At 41.5% G+C, this 19,974-nt stretch overlaps 1 protein-coding gene across 1 annotated transcript; it reads left to right on the top strand.

Annotated features, from left to right (window-relative positions):
- Window positions 1-9,210: 9,210 nt before the first annotated feature.
- On the top strand, window positions 9,211-13,824 carry LOC124131607. The gene is made up of 4 exons (XM_048392002.1): window positions 9,211-9,494; window positions 9,948-10,628; window positions 11,665-12,297; window positions 12,794-13,824. The coding sequence occupies exons 1-4, from the start codon at window positions 9,212-9,214 to the stop codon at window positions 13,822-13,824; spliced, it is 2,628 nt and encodes an 875-aa protein (XP_048247959.1). The 5' UTR covers window position 9,211.
- The last annotated feature ends 6,150 nt before the right edge of the window (window positions 13,825-19,974 follow it).

Genomic DNA, 19,974 nt, shown 5'->3' with positions numbered 1-19,974 from the left:
ATCTTCTCTATTAAAACGCGGCAAAGTGTCAAAATATATTTCAGTTGCCACATGAACCTGGCGATTCCACAGTTGCAAGTTGTACCCAAAAGAGTTCACAAAACTGCTTGTGGGGTTTAAAATTATGTAACATTATGATTAAACTTTAATAACTTTAAATCATATATAGTGTGTATGAACCAGCATGGCAGCTATTTTAAGAAATATGTATAGATAAATCTTCTCTCTTGTTAAAACATCTAGGAAAACTGAGACATGAAACTGTTATGCATAACAACTTCTTTATCGTTTGTAACTACGATTCAGAGCTACTTCTTCCCCATCTTCCCGGGGCAAGGGAGTTAATCGACTGTAAAAGTCCAGTTTCGACCCTTGCCGAACTAGGCTTGAATGATGATGGTGTTATATTTTGGCTGAACTAACGAGTCTATGTAGAGTTCAATCAAAATCGCGTAACGAAGTCGACATTCGGTTCATAAACAAATGGCGACTGCCGCGCAGATTTCGGTCGATTGCAGGTTTTGCAGAGCATTTGTACCGTCAACTGGGCGTCGACAGATGGTTTCGAAACCTTTGCGTGTTTTTGTCAAAGCGCTCAAGTAGTTTAATGCGCCTTGCGAGAAAAGAGCGCGCCTTCGGGGCAAAGCGAGAAAGCGTTACCGCCCCTTATCAGCCGTCAGATGGCGTGATTTTAAGTGATCATCCAATTGGAGCAGACGTTAAGAAGCGCCAAAAACCACGCTGACGCCATATGTACGAGTAGTGAAGGTACGTTTCTAAAAATACGAAAAAATGTGATTTTGCTGTAAGGAATGTACATATTTTATTGAGAGAAAACGTAACATGATATCCAAAACATTTGTGCATTTGCAAAACATTTGCAAAACATATTGGCATCAAGTATCTTTTGGGAGTTAATATGCGACAGTTCGAGACCCAGTAATTATGTGTTATTTAATTATCCAGTGATACTGTCATTGGGGTAAAAGGAGCCCGGGGGTGCGGTTTGCCCCTATGATCTGATTGATTTTGTTTATTTTTCAGGATGTTGGTAGATGGTCTGGACAAATTTGTCAGTGGGGGAAACATTATATATCAACTGACAAAAAGAGAATTTGGACAAACAAAAGCTTCATCTCGGGGAATTTCAAACAATTATCTTTGTATATTGTTAACGAAACTCTTTTTTTCCGAACCCAACGATGACAATCAGATGAACATTGTTTTTCTGCTGATTAATCTGACTAGAAGCCATACTGACTTTGGTGAAAAGTCAACTGAGGCACTGAGAGAGATTTTTACATCACACAACTTCGGGCCTGAGCAGGATCCCTTGTCAGTTATTGAATGTGCACGAAAGTACCTTAGAAGTGTTTCTCCACTCATAGATTGCCAGTACATCTATATTTGCCAAGACTACTACCTTATCGTGGCCTAGGTTGATGACTTGCGAATGTAGACTTGCGAATGTAGAATGTAACCCTGGGTTATTAGGCAGATTTAGGAAGGTATTCAATGATACATTCGAGTCTGAACTAGTTTCTCACATTCTGCGTATGCAACGGATGTTTTACGGATTGACCTCCACTGACTTTCGTTCATTGGCCTTTACACTTGCAGAACAAAATGGCCTTGACCACCCTTTTAACAAAGCAACACGGAAGGCTGGGGAAGATTGGTTGAAGGGCTCTATGCAGTGACATCCAGATTTATCCATCCGAAAGCCGGAAGCTACCAGTATATCCAGAGCTGTTGCTTTTAATAGACCATCTGTGAAAATCTCTTTCAGCCTCCTCAAGGCCGAGATGGAGAAGCATTCATTTCAGCCAGATTCAATCTGGAATATGGACGAAAGTGGTATTACCAATGTCCATTGTCCACGGAACATTTTGGCAAAACGGGGGCGAAAAACAAGTGGGAAAGGTCACGAGTTGTGAAAGGGGAAGAACTGTGACTGCGATCTGTTGCATGAATTCATCTGGCACCTACATACCTCCTATCCTTATATTCCCCCGAAAGAGAATGTCGCCTGCTTTGATGAAGGGAGCACCATCAGGGTCTATTGGAAAGGCAAGTGATAATGGATGGATTAACCATGATCTGTTCCTCTGTTGGCTTGAGCATTTTGTTCAGTATGCAAAGCCATCTCAAGACCGAAAATGCTTGCTCATTCTGGATGGACACAGTAGTCACAAAACTCTAGAGGCTGTCAACTATGCACGTGATCATGGAATTGTCATTATTGTGTTACCTCCACATACCACTCACAAGCTGCAACCCTTAGACAGGACATTCTTTGGGCCTCTCAAGGCTAACTACAACAAAGAAGCTGACAAGTGGATGCTAACGAACCCAGGCAGTAGAGTTGCATTCTTTGACATGGCACAATTGTTCGGCGCTGCCTACACAGTGATGGCAACCATGCTGAAAGTAACCAATGGCTTTACCTGCACTGGGATATGGCCCTTTAACCCGGATGTTTTCACTGATGACGATTTTGCAGGCTCCGCTGTTACAGATGAACCCGAGCCTGAAACACAACTTGCCCAAACAGCCTTGCCTCAAGACAATCCTGGGTCAGGACCTAGGGTAACATCCGATGCCATATTGCCACAAGACAAGCCAGGTTCAGGGCCTGGAACATTCGATGCCGCATTGCCACCAGACAAGCCAGATTCAGGGCCTGGAACATCCCATGCTGTATTGCCACCAGACAGGCCAGATTCAGGGCCTGGAACATCCCATGCCGTATTGCCACCAGACAAGCCAGATTCAGGGCCTGGAACATCCCATGCTGTATTGCCACCAGACAAGCCAGATTCAGGGCCTGGAACATCCCATGCCGTATTGCCATCAGACAAGCCAGATTCAGGGCCTGGAACATCCCATGCCGTATTGCCACCAGACAAGCCAGATTCAGGGCCTGGAACATCCGATGCAGTATTGCCACCAGATAAACCAGGGTGACATGCATCAACTCTTACAGAACTGACTGCAGGTCCTTCAGACGAACCCCAACAAGATGTAAGAAGACCCACAGAAAACGTGTAAATACATTTATAGCTATGAGTAAGTATTTCACACCATCATTGTCCGAGGCTATATTAGATACATCAGCCAAGTCAATATCCCATCGAGCATTTAGGCCTGAAGCCACCACTCTGTTCCGCTTGAACTTGTATCTTAAAGGTCGCTGAAGCGAATAGGCATCTTGGGATGTCAACCACTTCTTTATGTGATGCAAACTAATATCAAATTCCCCCTCCTTTTTCACAATGTGATACAACTTAGCAGGGCCAGTAAAGGAGGCTGGGTGTTTGGGATTCAAATAAATACTAGACAAATATGCTTTCCATCCGTCAGCAGGCATGGTTACACGTGAAATGAAGCCTACGCGATGTAAACAAGGCTTATATATGTTTATTCACTACATAGCCTATAAAAACTACAGAGACGGGCCTAGGTTACCTTCAATAACAAACGTGCTTGTGTTTTTATGTTAACCCGTGGATACAGAGGACTGCGCTGCCTTCCTCAAAGGTTTGTTTACACAACTGATTGCCTTCAGTGGACAATGCTGGTATGTGACCTAGTTTATCACTCTGTTTACAGTAACAAAACAATTCTCCTTTACCTATGCAACTAATGTAAACATAGAAGAACTGACAACATTGCTTCCTCACTATTTCAAAGGAATTTCATACATACTATTCTACAGATTTTGATACTTATTAGTCCATGTTTAAATGTGTAACCGTTGATCTGTCTATAGCGCGGGGATTCCCCTCCACACCTGGCAATCTCATTCGGTCGTTTCCTGTGACGTCATCGTGCATCACCGGTGAAGTGATGTGATTCTGTCAGTTAGTATTCATCACCCAGCATATTTATCATAATAGAATTGATACATAATGCCCTGGATAATCGAGGACTATCTAGTTTGGTAACAGTGTAAGAATCTACATAGAAACGTTGCTATATGCCATACACGAGAAGTTGTTATCCATAAAGTTGTATTTTTCTTATTCTTTTTTTTTCTTTTTCTTTGAGTGTGTGTGTGTGTGTGTGTGTGGGGGGGGGGGGGGGGGGGGGGGGGGGGTAAAAAGGGCCGGTCGGCTCGGAGTCAGTATGCTGAATTTTGCCCTGGCATCTCAGTGGGCATCATTAGTCCGGGCTAGTACAAGCAGCCACGCACACACGCAAGCACAAACACACATGGGGGCGGTCGGGTAGCCTAGTGGTTAGAGCGTTCGATCGTCACGCCGAAGACCCGTGTGAAGCCCATTTCTGGTATCCCCCGCCGTGATATTGCTGGAATATTGCTAAAAGCGGCGTAAAACCATACTCACTCACTCACTCACTCACTCACAAACACACATAGCGAGAGAGCGATACACACAAAAAAAAAACAACGTGCATGCTCGTTGCTCTGGATGTTCAATAATCCTTAAGAACGGGACTCGGTTTGACGTCACTCTATAAATAGTACCACGTTTGGGTCAATTCCTTTCTTGTCAAGTCATCAGGTCAGCTCCAGTTCCTATTAGTCTGTGACACTTGGCTTTCCCACTACCGAAATCAAATATAGAACTGACGTGGGCGCATATATTAACTTATAATTTGATTGGTCCACCCGTTTTAGTGTCACGTTATTGTTTCCTTGTCATTGGTCGGTAAGTGCCAAGAGAGAAGCCCTCCTTGTCAAGTTGAGTCCTCCTTGTAAACAAGAGCTGTTAGGCGAGCAGCGGAACACCCACCCACACCATAAGCTGTGCAATAATATATGATATGAATACGACAGCATCTTATAAATAATATCACCGTCTTTGTTTGGGTAAGGATGACGAAGTTGCGTAGTCTATCATTCTGAAATAAGGATGAACTTCGAGGGCTTAAAAGCAACATGAACAATATTTCTTTCAATTTATTTCCTGTTTGAAATCTTAAACTATGATTTTGACAACTATGCGATTACCTCCTTTATATAGTAGCATATTCAGACCGAAACAAGGTCAAACCGCCTTTCGTTTATGACGAACCGGCACGTAGGCTCTGTCTCCCCCTCATTATTATGGTCATCTTTCTAACAAATATCATGCATTTCAGGGTTTACATTAAATTAAAACTAGACAACTAACAAAATATCGAGAATTTTAAGCACTACGAGACAAAAAATAATTGTTAACAAAAACATAGAAAAGCATGCACTTTCCATTCAATTACCCATAAGGCCATATTTCAATTACCCATACAGTGTTAATGTTACAAATAGACAAGTAGAGATTGCAGAAGTGAATCAGTTGTTCCCCGCCATGACATATACTGTCATGTGCAGAGGAAGGAAGTGTAAGCAATGGGAGGAGAGGATTGGTGTAAAGTTCAAATGGTTGTTATTAATGTAGTTATCTTTGGAAAGCACAAAAAAAGAAACAGTGTCTTTAAATGGTCAGCACAAGGAAAACCCAGGCAAGAAAACTGGGCCTGTCAGGCAGAACTTGATATATTCCCACTATTAGAATCAATAATATAAAAAATAACTGATTACAAGTTCTATATATATAACACAAAAAATGCCTTTCTTATACATGCTTTGGCAGCAAATGTCAATATTTCTGGTCAAAATGTTGGTTGGGTTAAATAAAATTAAACTTTGAAATAGTAAATACAAATAAATGTAATGAATCCATTGAAATAGACTTCAGTCAAAATTTCGAAATATGTTCACCCATTCATTAAGGGATTCCGATTTATCCAACAGCATGTTAAGAACATACAGGCTGGTCAAGTCTTCTATGCATATTGATAATTGATATTGTAAAAACAAAGCTCAAAGGTCACATTTCTCAAAACTTTGTTTAAGTAATCACAATCTAAAAAATGAAACTAGTAACGGGATCGGGTGGTCAGGCTCGCAGACTTGGTTAATGCATGTCATCAATCCCAATTGCGTGGATCGATTCCTATGATGTCAGTCACTGGATTGTCTGGTCCAGACTCGATTATTTACAGACCGCCGTCATATAGCTGGAATATTGCTGAGTGCGGCGTAAAACAACAACCAACCGACCAACCTTGTATGTTCAACATTACCATAGTTTTGCTCAATTCTCATATTGTTTCTATGTCATTATAAAACATTGTTTCAAAATAAACTTGTTATAATGTACCTTTGTTTGTTGAATGTACCTGTGTGTTTTGCACTTATTGTGCGTATATTTTGTAGTTTGTGATAGTGTAATATTGCCACTGTTTCTTCTTGGAATGTTACGCAATACATATCTCATCTAAAACATCTTTGTTGTATGATAGTTTGTTACAGTTGTGTTCGGGTGTACAGTTGGCCCAATCACCTGCTATTCTCTATGCAGAGTTGTGTCCCTTGGGCACGCCAGAAACCTATGTCCAGATAAGGTCACTCTTATTTCATTTTAAAAACTTCAAATTTTTCAGAGAAACTACAATGGCGCTCTACTTCATTCAGAAATAAACTACTTTTTATATTAGAATAATAATAATAGTTATTCATAATGTAATATAAACACAGACACATTTAGAAGTAAAACATGGCGCGTTCGAATGCATTATTCTTTCACTAGTTCCACTTTTATATGCTTCAGTATTGTTGCGCCTTGCATTATTCTTCCCTGCCCTAAAGACCAAAGGGTGTGTATGAGTTTGTTTGTTTTTGACTGAAGGAGAGCGCCATATTGGATTCTCTGAAAAATTTGGAGTTTTTAAAATGAAATGAGAGTGACTTACATTCTTTGATTGAGGAATTCTTTTTGATGTAGCTAGTCCATGCAAATTGTACACTTTGTTTTCAAAAGAGCTAAAAATGTTTAGGGGAAATATATCTCCTTTCGCTGAAGATAACCAGTCTATATTTTGTAGGAATAAACTATTGCCCATTGAGCGATTATCTCCTGTATCTATAGGCGTAGTAAACAGCTTTATCGCGCACTGACCTTACAATGCTGTACATCGTATCTGATTCAAGCTGTAAACTACCGCGGGTTTGGAGAGTGAGTGGTTATCCCCCTTACCCGAATAGCTCTATTGCACACTACCTTTGCAATGTATCTTATGTTATTCAGGCAGCCAGCGAGAAACCGTCAGGGAGGAGGCTCGCTGACTTTGTTGATGCATTCGTGGATCGATGATCATGATGTCAATCATTGGATTGTCTGGTGCAGACTCGATTATTTACAGACCGCTGTCATACGGCTGGAATATTACTGAGTGCGGGGCTAAACAACAAACCAACAAACAAAAATATGTTGGGTTGAACATAGTAACATTCTTCAAAACACACTTCAGAACATAAAACAAACCCAGTTAACCAAACGGAACCGTACATAAGAGTAATGGGTTTGATGCCGCTTTGAATAGAATTCCAGTTATATCACGGCGTGTCCGCTTGATATGGGAGGAAAGCCCAAAGTGATGTAGGTCTTAGATGTTCACCACTTTGGTGAAACCCAGGAGAACGTGTATGGTGCTGACAAACCAAGAAACATAATTGGGGCGAACCGGGATTCGAAAACGCTGTCATAGGTCACAACCCTGTATAGCGGATTGTAGCGCCTTAGGCGACTCGGAGACAAACTATCGTACAACAAAGATGTTTTAGATTTTATTTATTGCGTAACTTTCTATGAGTAACGGTGGCAATATTTCACTATTACAAACTAAAAAATATATGCACAGTAAGTACAAAAAACACAGGTACATTCAACATACAAAGGAGGTACATTATAACAAGTTTATTTTAAAACAAATGTTTTATTATGGTATGGAAATCATATGAGAATTGATCAAAACTATGGTAAAGTTGTAAATACAAGGAATTGTTTGAAAATATTAAGAATAGTTCCTTTGTGCAGAGTGTACCGACTTCTTTATCATGACTGAGGATTATCAGTGGAAGTGATTCTCTTTTTAGGTTGTATTTTACACAAGACAGTGCATAGCTTTGCTCATCTTCTCAGACATTACATGTTTCAAAGAGACGTTGTTCCAGTAGGTTGGTGTTTTTTGTATATCTTCCAGTTTGAACTTTTAGTTTGTGAAAACTTAAACGGAGGTTTGAGAAATGTGACCTATGAGCTTTGTTTTTACAATGTGTAAGATAATTCTTAATATTTACAGATGACTTGACCAACCTGTATGTTCGTCACTTGCTGTTGGACATGAGGAAATCCCTTAATGAATATGTTTTGACATTTGGACTGTTTATTTACAGTAGATTCATAATATTTATTTGTGTTTACTATTTCTAAAGTTTGTTTTATTTAACCCAGCCAACATTTTGACCAGAAGATTGATATTTGCTTCCAAACCATGTTTAAGAATGACATTTGTTGTGTAAATAGGACTTATTGGTACTAATAGTGGGTATATAACAAGTTCTGCACGACAGTCCCAGTTATGTGTTACGTGCCAACTCTTAGTAATGCTTTACAAAACCTTTCTGGAAGAAGTGCATCAATATTTACACCCCAAACAATTATATTACACGATTGGTTCTATAAGGGCAATATGATGACTAACTTGACCGGGATGTCGATTTTGTCCTTTATTCCCCCAAGACCTTATTCGCCGTCAACATGATACCCCATGTTCCTTGAAAACAATAACAAATGTTTTCTACTTTTATATTACATAAATGTTTAAACTGAAATAAATCATATTCTCATTTCTGATTCTGAAGGTACGACATGCAAATTACAAATTTTGTTATGTTCTGGGTTATACATGTGCGCTTTGTCAAGTTTCCTTCTTTCCACGCCTCAAGGAGCGGGGAGACCAGGCGGGAAAACGATGCAGTTCGGTGGACAGAGTTGCGCCACGAAGCCGTGTAAATATTCAAACAATCTGAGATTCGTTTATGATCCCTCGTCTTTACACTCACCACACACATATATACAACGCACGCACGCACGCACGCACGCACGCACGCGCGAGCGCGCGCGCACACATACAGAGAAACACACACGCGCGCGCGCGCTTCCAAAGCCGAAAATAGTACTTTGGAAAAGGAAGAGCGATTTGTGACGGCAATTCATCTGCGAACGCTCCCATAAACGATGATAAGGTCTTATTGTCACGGGTACATTATTAGGAGAGACTATACCTGAATGATAGCCACACAATGACTTTCTACAATAATCAGACAAGCATCGTTATGTTTTTATTTTCCTTATAGAATGCAATGGGTTCCAATTTACCAGCTGCTCGGCAGGAATACATGGAGGCCCTGGTTGCAAGTTTGGTGGAAGGAGAGGTGTTGTCTGACTGCACCAGTGATCATCTGAAACAGCTGGGGGTGGACTTGATGAAAGGATTGGAGCAGAAGTACCGTCATGTTGGGGAAGCCATGCTTCAGACGAGGGGTTGCCTCGACAACCTACAAACATTGTATCTGGAGGCAGAGGACGAAGCCCTCGCACAGTTCCATGCGCGCATTCAGTCGGTCACAACTTCCGGTCACGCTGGTAGGTCACATTTGTGAATACTTATTCTAATCAGAGACCATATAATTATATGGTCTCTGTTCTAATACAGGACAGAATAATTATAAGAATAGCGTTGGCATTACAAACTGCGAACATTCCATCGTTTTTGGCCTGGATTTTAGATTACCTTGCTCAAATTGGGGGGGGGGGGGGGGGGGGTGCCGTCACTGATTGACCTTGGCAGTCTATTGATTGTGTGGAAATGTATTGTATGACGTTTGACACCTGTTCATACTCAACCTTGTTCCCACTTCGTGGACTTGCGCATGCAGTCTTGCCATTATCATCTCCTCACAGTTTTCTATCTGACAATAAGCCGATGTACGCCGCAATGGACCGACCGAGTGGGGACATATGTTTAAAATTCTATTTAACACGCCCAGCGTTTTCGAGTATTATTATTTCTACATTTCTGTGTTTTTCTGTCCACAGTGGATGCCCATGTTCACCGCAGAGCTATTCAGTCTTGCTACACTGACCTTGTTAGAAATATTGACATCAAGAACACCACTTTGTCAGATGAGTTTGTCGCTCAAGGAATCATAGATGCCGCGGACGCCGACTCACTGACAGGGATAAAGTCAACAAAAGCTGCGAACGAAGCCTTCCTGAAACGAGTTTGCATTATGTTTGCATTTGAACAATTTATGGATACATTTCTCCCAACTCTGACCCCATATGTGCCAGAAAGTATTGAAAAGAAATTAAGAGATCTGACCGATCCAGAAGTCTCCCGATCAGTTGTCGACAGATGCCCGGTATGTCAGGTGAAAGCCTACGTCAACCCAAGAGACATAGTTGACAAATTGCTGGAGATGACAGCCATTTTACCCAACCTTCACACAGACCTAAAGAACCCGACTCTCAGTTCGGAGTCCAGATGGGAACGCATCATTGATGTTGTGAAACAACCAGGACAGATCGTAGAGGCCTTGCGGAATGTTCTGCCGTGTCCTGTCTTCCAGGAATTCGACCTCGAAAGAGTCGACGCATTCGTCTGCAGATGTCCAACCTCAGAAGAAGAGAGTGGTATGGCTGTTGAGATGGAGGATGCTGAACAGACAGTTCCAAAAAGTCAGCTTGGTGAAAGAAACAGTGGGACAGACAATGAAGGTACCTCAAAACACCCAAAACGTTTTGACCTCATAACACCATGGCATGCTTATAGCACAAATACAACAATAATGACAGTAGATGCAGTTTTATTTAGCCCAAACTTTATCATGTAAGTACAGGAAACGTTGGCTGGTAATTCCCTCTGCCAGGATTTGATGATCGTGGGTTTGGATCGTAGATTGCCCGGATTATGACACTAGGCTTGTCAGCAACATGCCCATGCTTTTGGGTTTCAACAAAGTAGTAACGCGCCCCATGTGGCTTTCCTGACACTTAAACTGAAGTATGGTTTTAAGAGGCTTTAAATCAAACTCAGTCACACACTCACTCACTCACTCACTCACCTACCCAGTCTTGTCTGTCAAAGCTCCGCGGTTAATTCGTGGTTAGGCATTTATATCTAGAATGGCACAATGATATTGCTGGAATATTGCTAAAAGCGGCGTAAAACCATACTCACCCACTCACTCACTCAAACCGAGGAAATCAAAATTTCTAATGCCTTAACAATAGGTTTACCCTTCCAACATGTGGATATATATAAAGCACATATGAATATTTGCTAGCAGTAAGCTCTTGGCGTTGTGAATGTTATTTCAGAAAGCCTTGGAAAGGTCTTGAATTATGTATGGTCACTTATAAATCTTAGGAAAGCATTGTAATAGGGTATTTTAATTGACAGGACGATATTTGGCTTACACTAGTTTTTGATTGGGTGAATATTTTTTCATGCCGCAGATGGAAATAACTCGTTTGCTTCTTATTTATATAAATTGTTTGATAGGCATTACTTAGAAGTTGACGGATGACAAGATAGACACAATTTTTATGGATAACAACTTCTTTTATACTGGGAAAATTGTGTCTATCTTTATTTATATAGCAAGCTCAACATCGATGATAAAACAACATTAAAAGAGAATGTGTACTCAAAGATCCAAAGACGTCACAACCCACGTCCTCTTATTGCAATCTAACAAACCACGTCTTTCTACTTTCATATATACTTAATTCCGAATAATTCTCGTTACAGACTGCCATGCCCACAGGATCGGTGTTCAACGGGTGCATCGCCTATTGGTTACTTCCTTGCAAGACAAAGGGCCTGAATTATTTAAGAAGTTAGTTGAAATAAATGCCCTCAAGGATTGCGACGTTGCGTCACTGGCAGCGATGTCGAATGGAAAGATGCAAGCTGAGGCTACACTAAGAATTGTCCAGAACACGCTTTCGTTTGGACAGTTTGTGGAGAAGTTCTTGCCCGTTATATCTACATCCTGTCCCGAGTCAGTATATGGAGATCTGCTCACATCCGTTTGGGTAAGCAGGGCCAATCTTCAACCTATCACATGTAACGTGTGCCAGACCAGAGATAGAATTGACCCCAAACGACTTGCAGATATCTTCTTAGAAACTGAAAGTATCACCGTGAACGTGCACAGTGACTTGAAAACAAGTGGACTCAGTAAAGAACATAAATGGGACATCATCTGCAAGAAGGTTCCGGATGACGTCATCCTTGCAGCTCTGAAGGAACAGTATCCTGGTTTCTTCAAAGACGCTCACCTAGCAGATGTCACCATGTTTGACTGTCACTGCGACAATGGCACCCTAACCGACACCCTCACGGACATCGCCTGCATGGATGACGTGGAAAGTGTTGGCGGTGAGTATGTCCTTGAGTGAGTTAGTGAATGTTGTTAGACGCCGCAGTCAGCAATATTCAAGCTAAATTATGGTGGTCTGAAAACTATCTCACCTGTACCAAGTACACTAGTGGGTGATAGCATACAGTCAGTCACATCGCACGCTGTGACCACAAGAGTCAGATTTAAGTTCTCTCTTACAAGTGAAGATCCGGGTTAGAAATGGCCGCCAGCAACCCATGCCCGTCATTAGAGACGACTATTGAGATCGGATGATCAAGCTTGGTTGATTTAGGAAATAAACATACTGTGTTTTCAATGTAGAGCTAGGTTACCTGTAGATTTAACCGCGCTAAATTGAATTTGGAACCGAATGCGTATGATTATCTGGTCCAGACTCGATTAATTACAGACTGCCGTAACATAGCTGGACTATTGCTGAATGCGGCGTTAAACAGCAAAACACACACAAACACACACACAATGACTTCAGCTAACGTTTTGCGTCCTTTTCAGGTGCCTCTTTAACCGAGTCCCCAGAGGAGATGGATGTTGACATGAAGATGGTGGCACAGGCGACACGTTTGAGGTCTGACCAACATGACACAAGAATACAAGAGATATTTCAGTTGCACTGCAATAAGTCCTCCGAGAAAACGGAAACTGATGGAACACACGTGCCCGCTTCACGTGGACAGGATGACAAGCACAACAAAAGAACATCTTCGGACGCTTCACGTGGACAGGATGACAAGCACAACAAAAGAACATCTTCGGACGCTTCACGTGGACAGGATGACAAGCACAACAAAAGGACATCTTCGGACGCTTCACGTGGACAGGATGACAAGCACAACAAAAGAACATCTTCGGACGCTTCACGTGGACAGGATGACAATCGCAACAAAAGGACATCTTCGGACAAAAGGACTACGTTTTACTCGCGAACGAATAGGTCAACAAGCACCGACAGAAAGGCTGTCGTCACATCTATTGATGACCTGGAACTCTATGTCTACTACGATCGGAATGGATTCTTCACACGTTTCTACAAATATCTGAAGGATAAATGGGCTCGACTTGCAGGGGCAGGACGTGAACAGCCGAGACTCTTTGACTTCGATGCATATATATTGTATAGTGAGGAAAGATTTGACTTAGTGAGGAAGCTTCTCGGTCGTGATGAACTTTCAGAATTCCGGTTCTGCGTAAAAGATCGGGATTTCCAAGTTGGATGTCTTATTGTAAATAACATTTTTGAAAGTATTGAAAAGAGTCGTACTGTTATTGTGATAAGAGATAAATGTCTTGGCACAAGTGAATGGGAAGGATTTGAAGCAAGTGTAGTATGTCGAGCTAATGCTCGGTTCAAGACAAGGGTTCTAAACATTGTTTATGACAACGCAACAAATCCCAACATACTTCAACAACTCTTCAAGATAGGGCTCACCCTCTCATTCCCACAGTCGGAAGATAAACAGGAGTCATTTTGGAAACGTGTTGCTAATTTCTTACACGATGACAGTCTTCGTTCTCCATATTTTTAAGATGACCCAGTACAGTTTGTCGATTTCACCGAAAGTAGGTGAATTCAGGCAACACGCACTATGTAGGCTGTGACTGAACCTGACGACAACATGATCCATGAAGAATGTGACTGTACCTGGCAACATGATCCATGAATACTGCGAATGTACCTGACAACATGATCCATGAATACTGTGACTGTACCTGGCAACATGATCCATGAAGACTGTGACTGGACCTGGCAACATGATCTATGAAGACTGTGACTGTACCTGGCAAAATGATCCATGAAGACTGTGACTGTACCTGGCAACATGATCCATGAAGACTGTGACTGGACCTGGCAACATGATCCATGAAGAATGTGACTGTACCTGGCAACATGATCCATGAAGACTGTGACTGGACCTGGCAACATGATCTATGAAGACTGTGACTGTACCTGGCAACATGATCCATGAAGACTGTGACTGTACCTGGCAACATGATCCATGAAGACTGTGACTGTACCTGGCAACATGATCTATGAAGACTGTGACTGAACCTGGCAACATGATCCATGAAGACTGTGACTGTACCTGGCAACATGATCCATGAAGACTGTGACTGTACCTGGCAACATGATCCATGAAGACTGTGACTGTACCTGGCAACATGATCCATGAAGACTGTGACTGGACCTGGCAACATGATCCATGAAGACTGTGACTGAACCTGGCAACATGATCCATGAAGACTGTGACTGTACCTGGCAACATGATCCATGAAGACTGTGACTGAACCTGGCAACATGATCCATGAAGACTGTGACTGGACCTGGCAACATGATCCATGAAGACTGTGACTGTACTTGACAACATGATCCATGAAGACTGTGACTGGACCTGGCAACATGATCCATGAAAGCTGTGACTGTACCTGGTAACATGATCCATGAAGACTGTGGCTGTACCTGGTAACATGATCCATGAAAGCTGTGACTGAACCTGGCAACATGATCCATGCTGGTAGTGGCTGCTTTTAGCTATATGATACGTGAAAACTATGCCTGACTTTTATGGTAGACATGTGGAGGACATTTCCACATTTGACGCATCAGTGACAAAGATGATGATCAGTGCAATTCCCTATTTTGACTTGTACCATATGCTTCCGTGTTTTTTCAGGTTAACAATTGACTCGCCTTTGCGCGTGTTTGTGGTGGGGGCCACCGGTGGATCAGGATACGCTCACCTTTTCGCGAACACCTGGTACCATCATTATTTGATAGTGATTCATAAACACAGGCACATGATATAGTCGAAATTGTACAATCGGTTTTGGCAGAGAATTCTTTTGCATATGGAAAGTGCTTTTATTTACCTATAATATGATGCATGAAGGATGGCTGATTTTAGCCAGTTGATGTTTGATTACTGTGACGGATTTTAGCTATTTCATGCTTGATGACTCACTGATTCTAGCTCTTTGATACTTGATGACTGACTGATTTTAGTTATATGATGCTTGATTACTGTAACGGATTTAAGCAATTTAATGCTTGATGACTGTTACTGATTTTACCTATTTAATGCTTGATGACTGTGACTGATTTTAGCTATATGATGCTTGGTGACTGTGACTGATTTTAGTTATATGATGCTTGATGACTCACTGATTTTAGCTATATGATGCTTGATGACTCACTGATTTTAGCTCTTTGATGCTTGATGACTGACTGATTTTAGCTATATGATGCTTGATGACTGTGACTGATTTTAGCTATATGATGCTTGATGACTGTGACTGATTTTAGCTATATGATGCTTGATGACTGTGGCTGACTTTAGCTATATGATGCTTGATGACACTGATTTTAGCTATTTAATGCTTGATGACTGTGACTGAGTTAAAATATATGATGCTTGATGACTCACTGATTTTAGCTATTTAATGCTTGATGACTGTGGCTGATTTTAGCTATATGATGCTTGATGACTGTGACTGAGTTTAGTTATATGATGTTTGATGACTCATTGATTTTAGCTATTTAATGCTTGATGACTGGCTGATTTTAGCTATATGATGCTTGATGACTGTGACTGAGTTAAAATATATGATGCTTGATGACTCACTGATTTTAGCTATTTAATGCTTGATGACTGTGGCTGATTTTAGCTATATGATGCTTGATGACTGTGACTGAGTTTAGTTATATGATGTTTGATGACTCATTGATTTTAGCTATTTAATGCTTGATGACTGTGGCTGATTTTAGCTATATGATGCTTGATGACTGTGACTGAGTTTAGTTATATGATGTTTGATGACTCACTGATTTTAGCTATTTAATGCTTGATGACTGTGGCTGATTTTAGCTATATGATGCTTGATGACTGTGACTGAGTTTAGTTATATGATGTTTGATGACTGTGACTGATTTTAGCTGTATGATGCATGAAGACATCTTCCCGGGGCAAGGGAGTTATAAAAGGGGCTATGAAAGCCCATTTTCCACTCTTGGAAATTTCTTGAAATTTCGTGGCTATTACGAGTTCTGTCCCTTATATGTCCTTCTTATTGACCAATCAGATTCCTCCTCTCATAGTACTTGTATTTGCTTCAAACAAAAGACGATCTTAATATTTAATCAAGATCTATATTGGAATAAAGCGGTTCTGACCTCGCGAAGTGCAAGAGATCACTAAAACCGGAACAGATTTGCAAAATATATGTCGACGTCCAGCTGACGGTACACATGCTCTGCAAATCCTGCAATCGCCCGAAATCTGCACGGCAGTCGCCATGTAGTTTTTTAACCGGATGTCGATTTGACTGTGCATAGATGCATTAGTCCAGCCAAAAAATAACTCCATACTTCAAGCCTAGTTCGCCTAGGGTGGAAATTGGAGTTTACAGTCCGTTCACTCCCTTGCCTCGGGAAGATGGTATGAAGACTATGACTGATTTTAGCTATGTGATTCAATCAGTCTGTTTGGATAGATGAAGACTGTAGGTGGTGGACCTTCTTGGGATCAGGGGTCACAGGGAGCAGAGAGCAAATCGACCAAACACAGAACGCCGTGTTTCGTGGAAAAGACAACCTACATCATTATGTACATTTTTTAAAAATACGTCGTCCTCATGCATGGTTTATTCATTTAGTTTAACAAACAAATAATGTAAATTATGTATATACCCTTCGAACAAAGAATACTATCAATATTAGGTTGAAAGGTGGGATACAAAACCTTACATTTCTCTAATGAACCAAGACGTATGATGTAAAGATTGAGAATTGAAGTATTTCTGTATTTCCGATTCGTGCACCGTTTCTAACAGCAATAACTGGAATTGATTCCTCAAGCCAATAGATTTGGCCGGACTGCTTTCTGAAAGACCACTTTGACAAATGTTGTGATGGGTTGAAATTAAAACTTTTAACTAAACTATTGTGCTGTAGGGACGTTATATGTAAAGACAGATCTAGTATGGAAGCTGGGTAAGTTGTGCAGTACATTCTACAGGCTATGAGCAACCATGTGGTTTCAGTACACGTCATGTAATGCTCATAGAAGGCGCATGGGCCGGCGGAAGAAGTGGGTCGCGGTGCCTGGCCAAAGTACGAGATGAGAGGAAGAGGGCAGTATCGGCTGAAACACACATAAAATATCAACATTCTGCAAAAGACGTAAAGCGAAGAATGTTGTTTCAATTCAGACTGTATAGTGTCTTTACATTTGTGGAAGATAACTGAGTTTAATCTTCTGACATTGGTGATAAACATGACTTTACAGAGAAACGATATGTATACAGTTTTCTACGGTTAAGCGCATAAAACATATTTTCGGAAGTTTAACGTGTGCCTTTATTATTCCTGACCGCTTCACAACATTGTTTTCACTCCGTTTGTTTGTTTGTTTTGTTTGTTTGTTGTTTAACGCCGCACTCAGCAATATTCCAGCTAAATGACGGCGGTCTGTAAATAATCGAGTCTGGGCCAGATAATCCAGTGATTGGCATCATGAGCATAGATCCACGCAATTGGGATACGATGACATGCATCAACCAAGTCAGCGAGCCTGACCACCAGATCCCGTTAGTCGACTCTTGCGACAAGTATAGTCACCTATTATGGCAAGCATGGGTTTCTGAAGACCTATTCTACCCCGGATCTTCACGGGTGTTTCACTCCGTGCTTCTACTTCGTGCATACACGTAGGTTGATCACCGAGTGTCCTCCCAGGATTGATGAACCCCATTAGGGTAGGACTAGGCGGAGTGATATTAATCAACATTATCCTCTCGTGGTGGATATATATATTCAGTTAAACTGGCCCCCCGTGGCATGACGCCGATTATATTAGTTCCATGATAGCGTGAAGTGATAGGGTGTCTCTCTTGGGAACCTACAGCCATACCATGGAATGAATGAGTGAGTGAATGTTGTATTACTCCGCAAGACGCAGTGTTCCAACTTTATAACCGCGGCCCGGATTTATCCGGGTCTAGCACGTTAACTACCCACACTGTAGGGTACGCTGACACGCATTCAATAAGTGCACCTACTCCCATGAAACGCATGGCAGGTTAGAATAGGCCTTCAACAACACATGCTTGTCGTAAAGGGCGACTAACGGGATAGGGTGGTCAGGCTCGCTGACTTGGTTGATGCATGTCATCGTATCCCGTTTGATGCACATGATGTCAATCACTGGATTGTCTGGTTCAGACTTGATTATGTAGCGACCACCGTCATAATGCTAGAATAATGCTGAGTGCGGCGTTAAAAACAAACAAACCAATGTGATAACCATACCGTATCGAGGAGATCGTGTAAGAAATATTGTAACCAGGTGGGGATCGAACCCAGAACACGTTTGTGTTGAGTTAAACTCAACCCAACCCAATACTGCCCCGGCCGTAAGATAGAGATGATGATACATCGGTTGTCATGGTTATTGTAGGTCTGTCACGACAACTTGTAATGAGAGTAGCTTTAATAAAACATCACAGTATGGCTTAATTGTTCACATGGGAATAATATTGGCTTGAATATAGTTGCTTCTGTAAGCTGTAATTGATTTCCGGACCCGTGAAGATCTGGGGTAAATAGGTCTTCAGAAACCCATGCTTTCCATAAAAGGCGACTATGCTTGTCGTAAGAGGCGACTAACGGGATCGGGTGGTCAGGCTCGCTGACTTGGTTGATGCATGTCATCGTATCCAAGTTGCGTGGATCGATGCTCATGGTGTCAATCACCGGATTGTCTGGTCCAGACTCGATTATTTACAGACCGACGTCATTTAGCTGGAATATTGCTGAGTGCGGCATTAAACAGCAAACAAACAAACAAATTGATTTCCGGAGAAAGCACTTTGAGGTAGAATCGGTGAGGTGTGTCTACTCATAAGGCGACTAAATAAGACATATATAGGACTCATGATATAACATAGGTATAGCTTTATAAAACCAACATAGTGTCTTCATTGGATGGCGGAGTTTGTTAACATCTTTTTTGTATATTAATACACCTTTACGGAGATAAATTGCGATAAGACTTCAAATAAAACACTTCTCGGGACAAAGCATTACGATGTATTTGTACTTCGGTGACTCGTTAAAGCCATGCTATAATAATAATATTAATAATAATGATGATAATGATGCATTCAAATTACATTCTCAGCTCCATGGGAAGTATACAACATAGGATGCCCTAGGTCTAGAATGTGTCGCATTCATATCGCCATCCCAAAGTGTCGCATACCTTTCGCTGCTGGATGAATAGAGGCGAATTTCGAACAAAGTCTGCAAAAAAATCGGCATCTTCTGTAAATGAAAGTTGACAATCTGCCCCGGGGTAGTGAGCGGAGTTGATGATGCTGGCGTAATTGCAATATCTCGCTCTTCCTTCTCTCTTCAAACAAGGCTTGTCTCGGCTCAGGCCGGGCTCACGTCGCTTGCGGTGCACTGATTATAGTTCGTTCTATAAATACCCGCAGTCACTTTATCGCAGTTTTGAAATTCAATTTCAGAACGGTTTGAAGTGTTCTGCTTAAAAAGTAATTATTCCGTTTTGAGGTCTGGGGAACAAGCTTCGGTGGAGGAACTTAGGGTGTCCTTTGTGTGGCACAGCTTGCTGCGGGCGTTGTGTGCCGACTATAGCACTCCCGTGGGGGTCGACTCC

This window comes from Haliotis rufescens, unplaced genomic scaffold, assembly GCF_023055435.1.
Source record: "Haliotis rufescens isolate VD_foot unplaced genomic scaffold, xgHalRufe1.0.p SCAF_104, whole genome shotgun sequence".
Lineage (NCBI taxonomy): Eukaryota > Metazoa > Mollusca > Gastropoda > Lepetellida > Haliotidae > Haliotis > Haliotis rufescens.
This window is presented reverse-complemented; position numbering and strand designations above follow the sequence as displayed.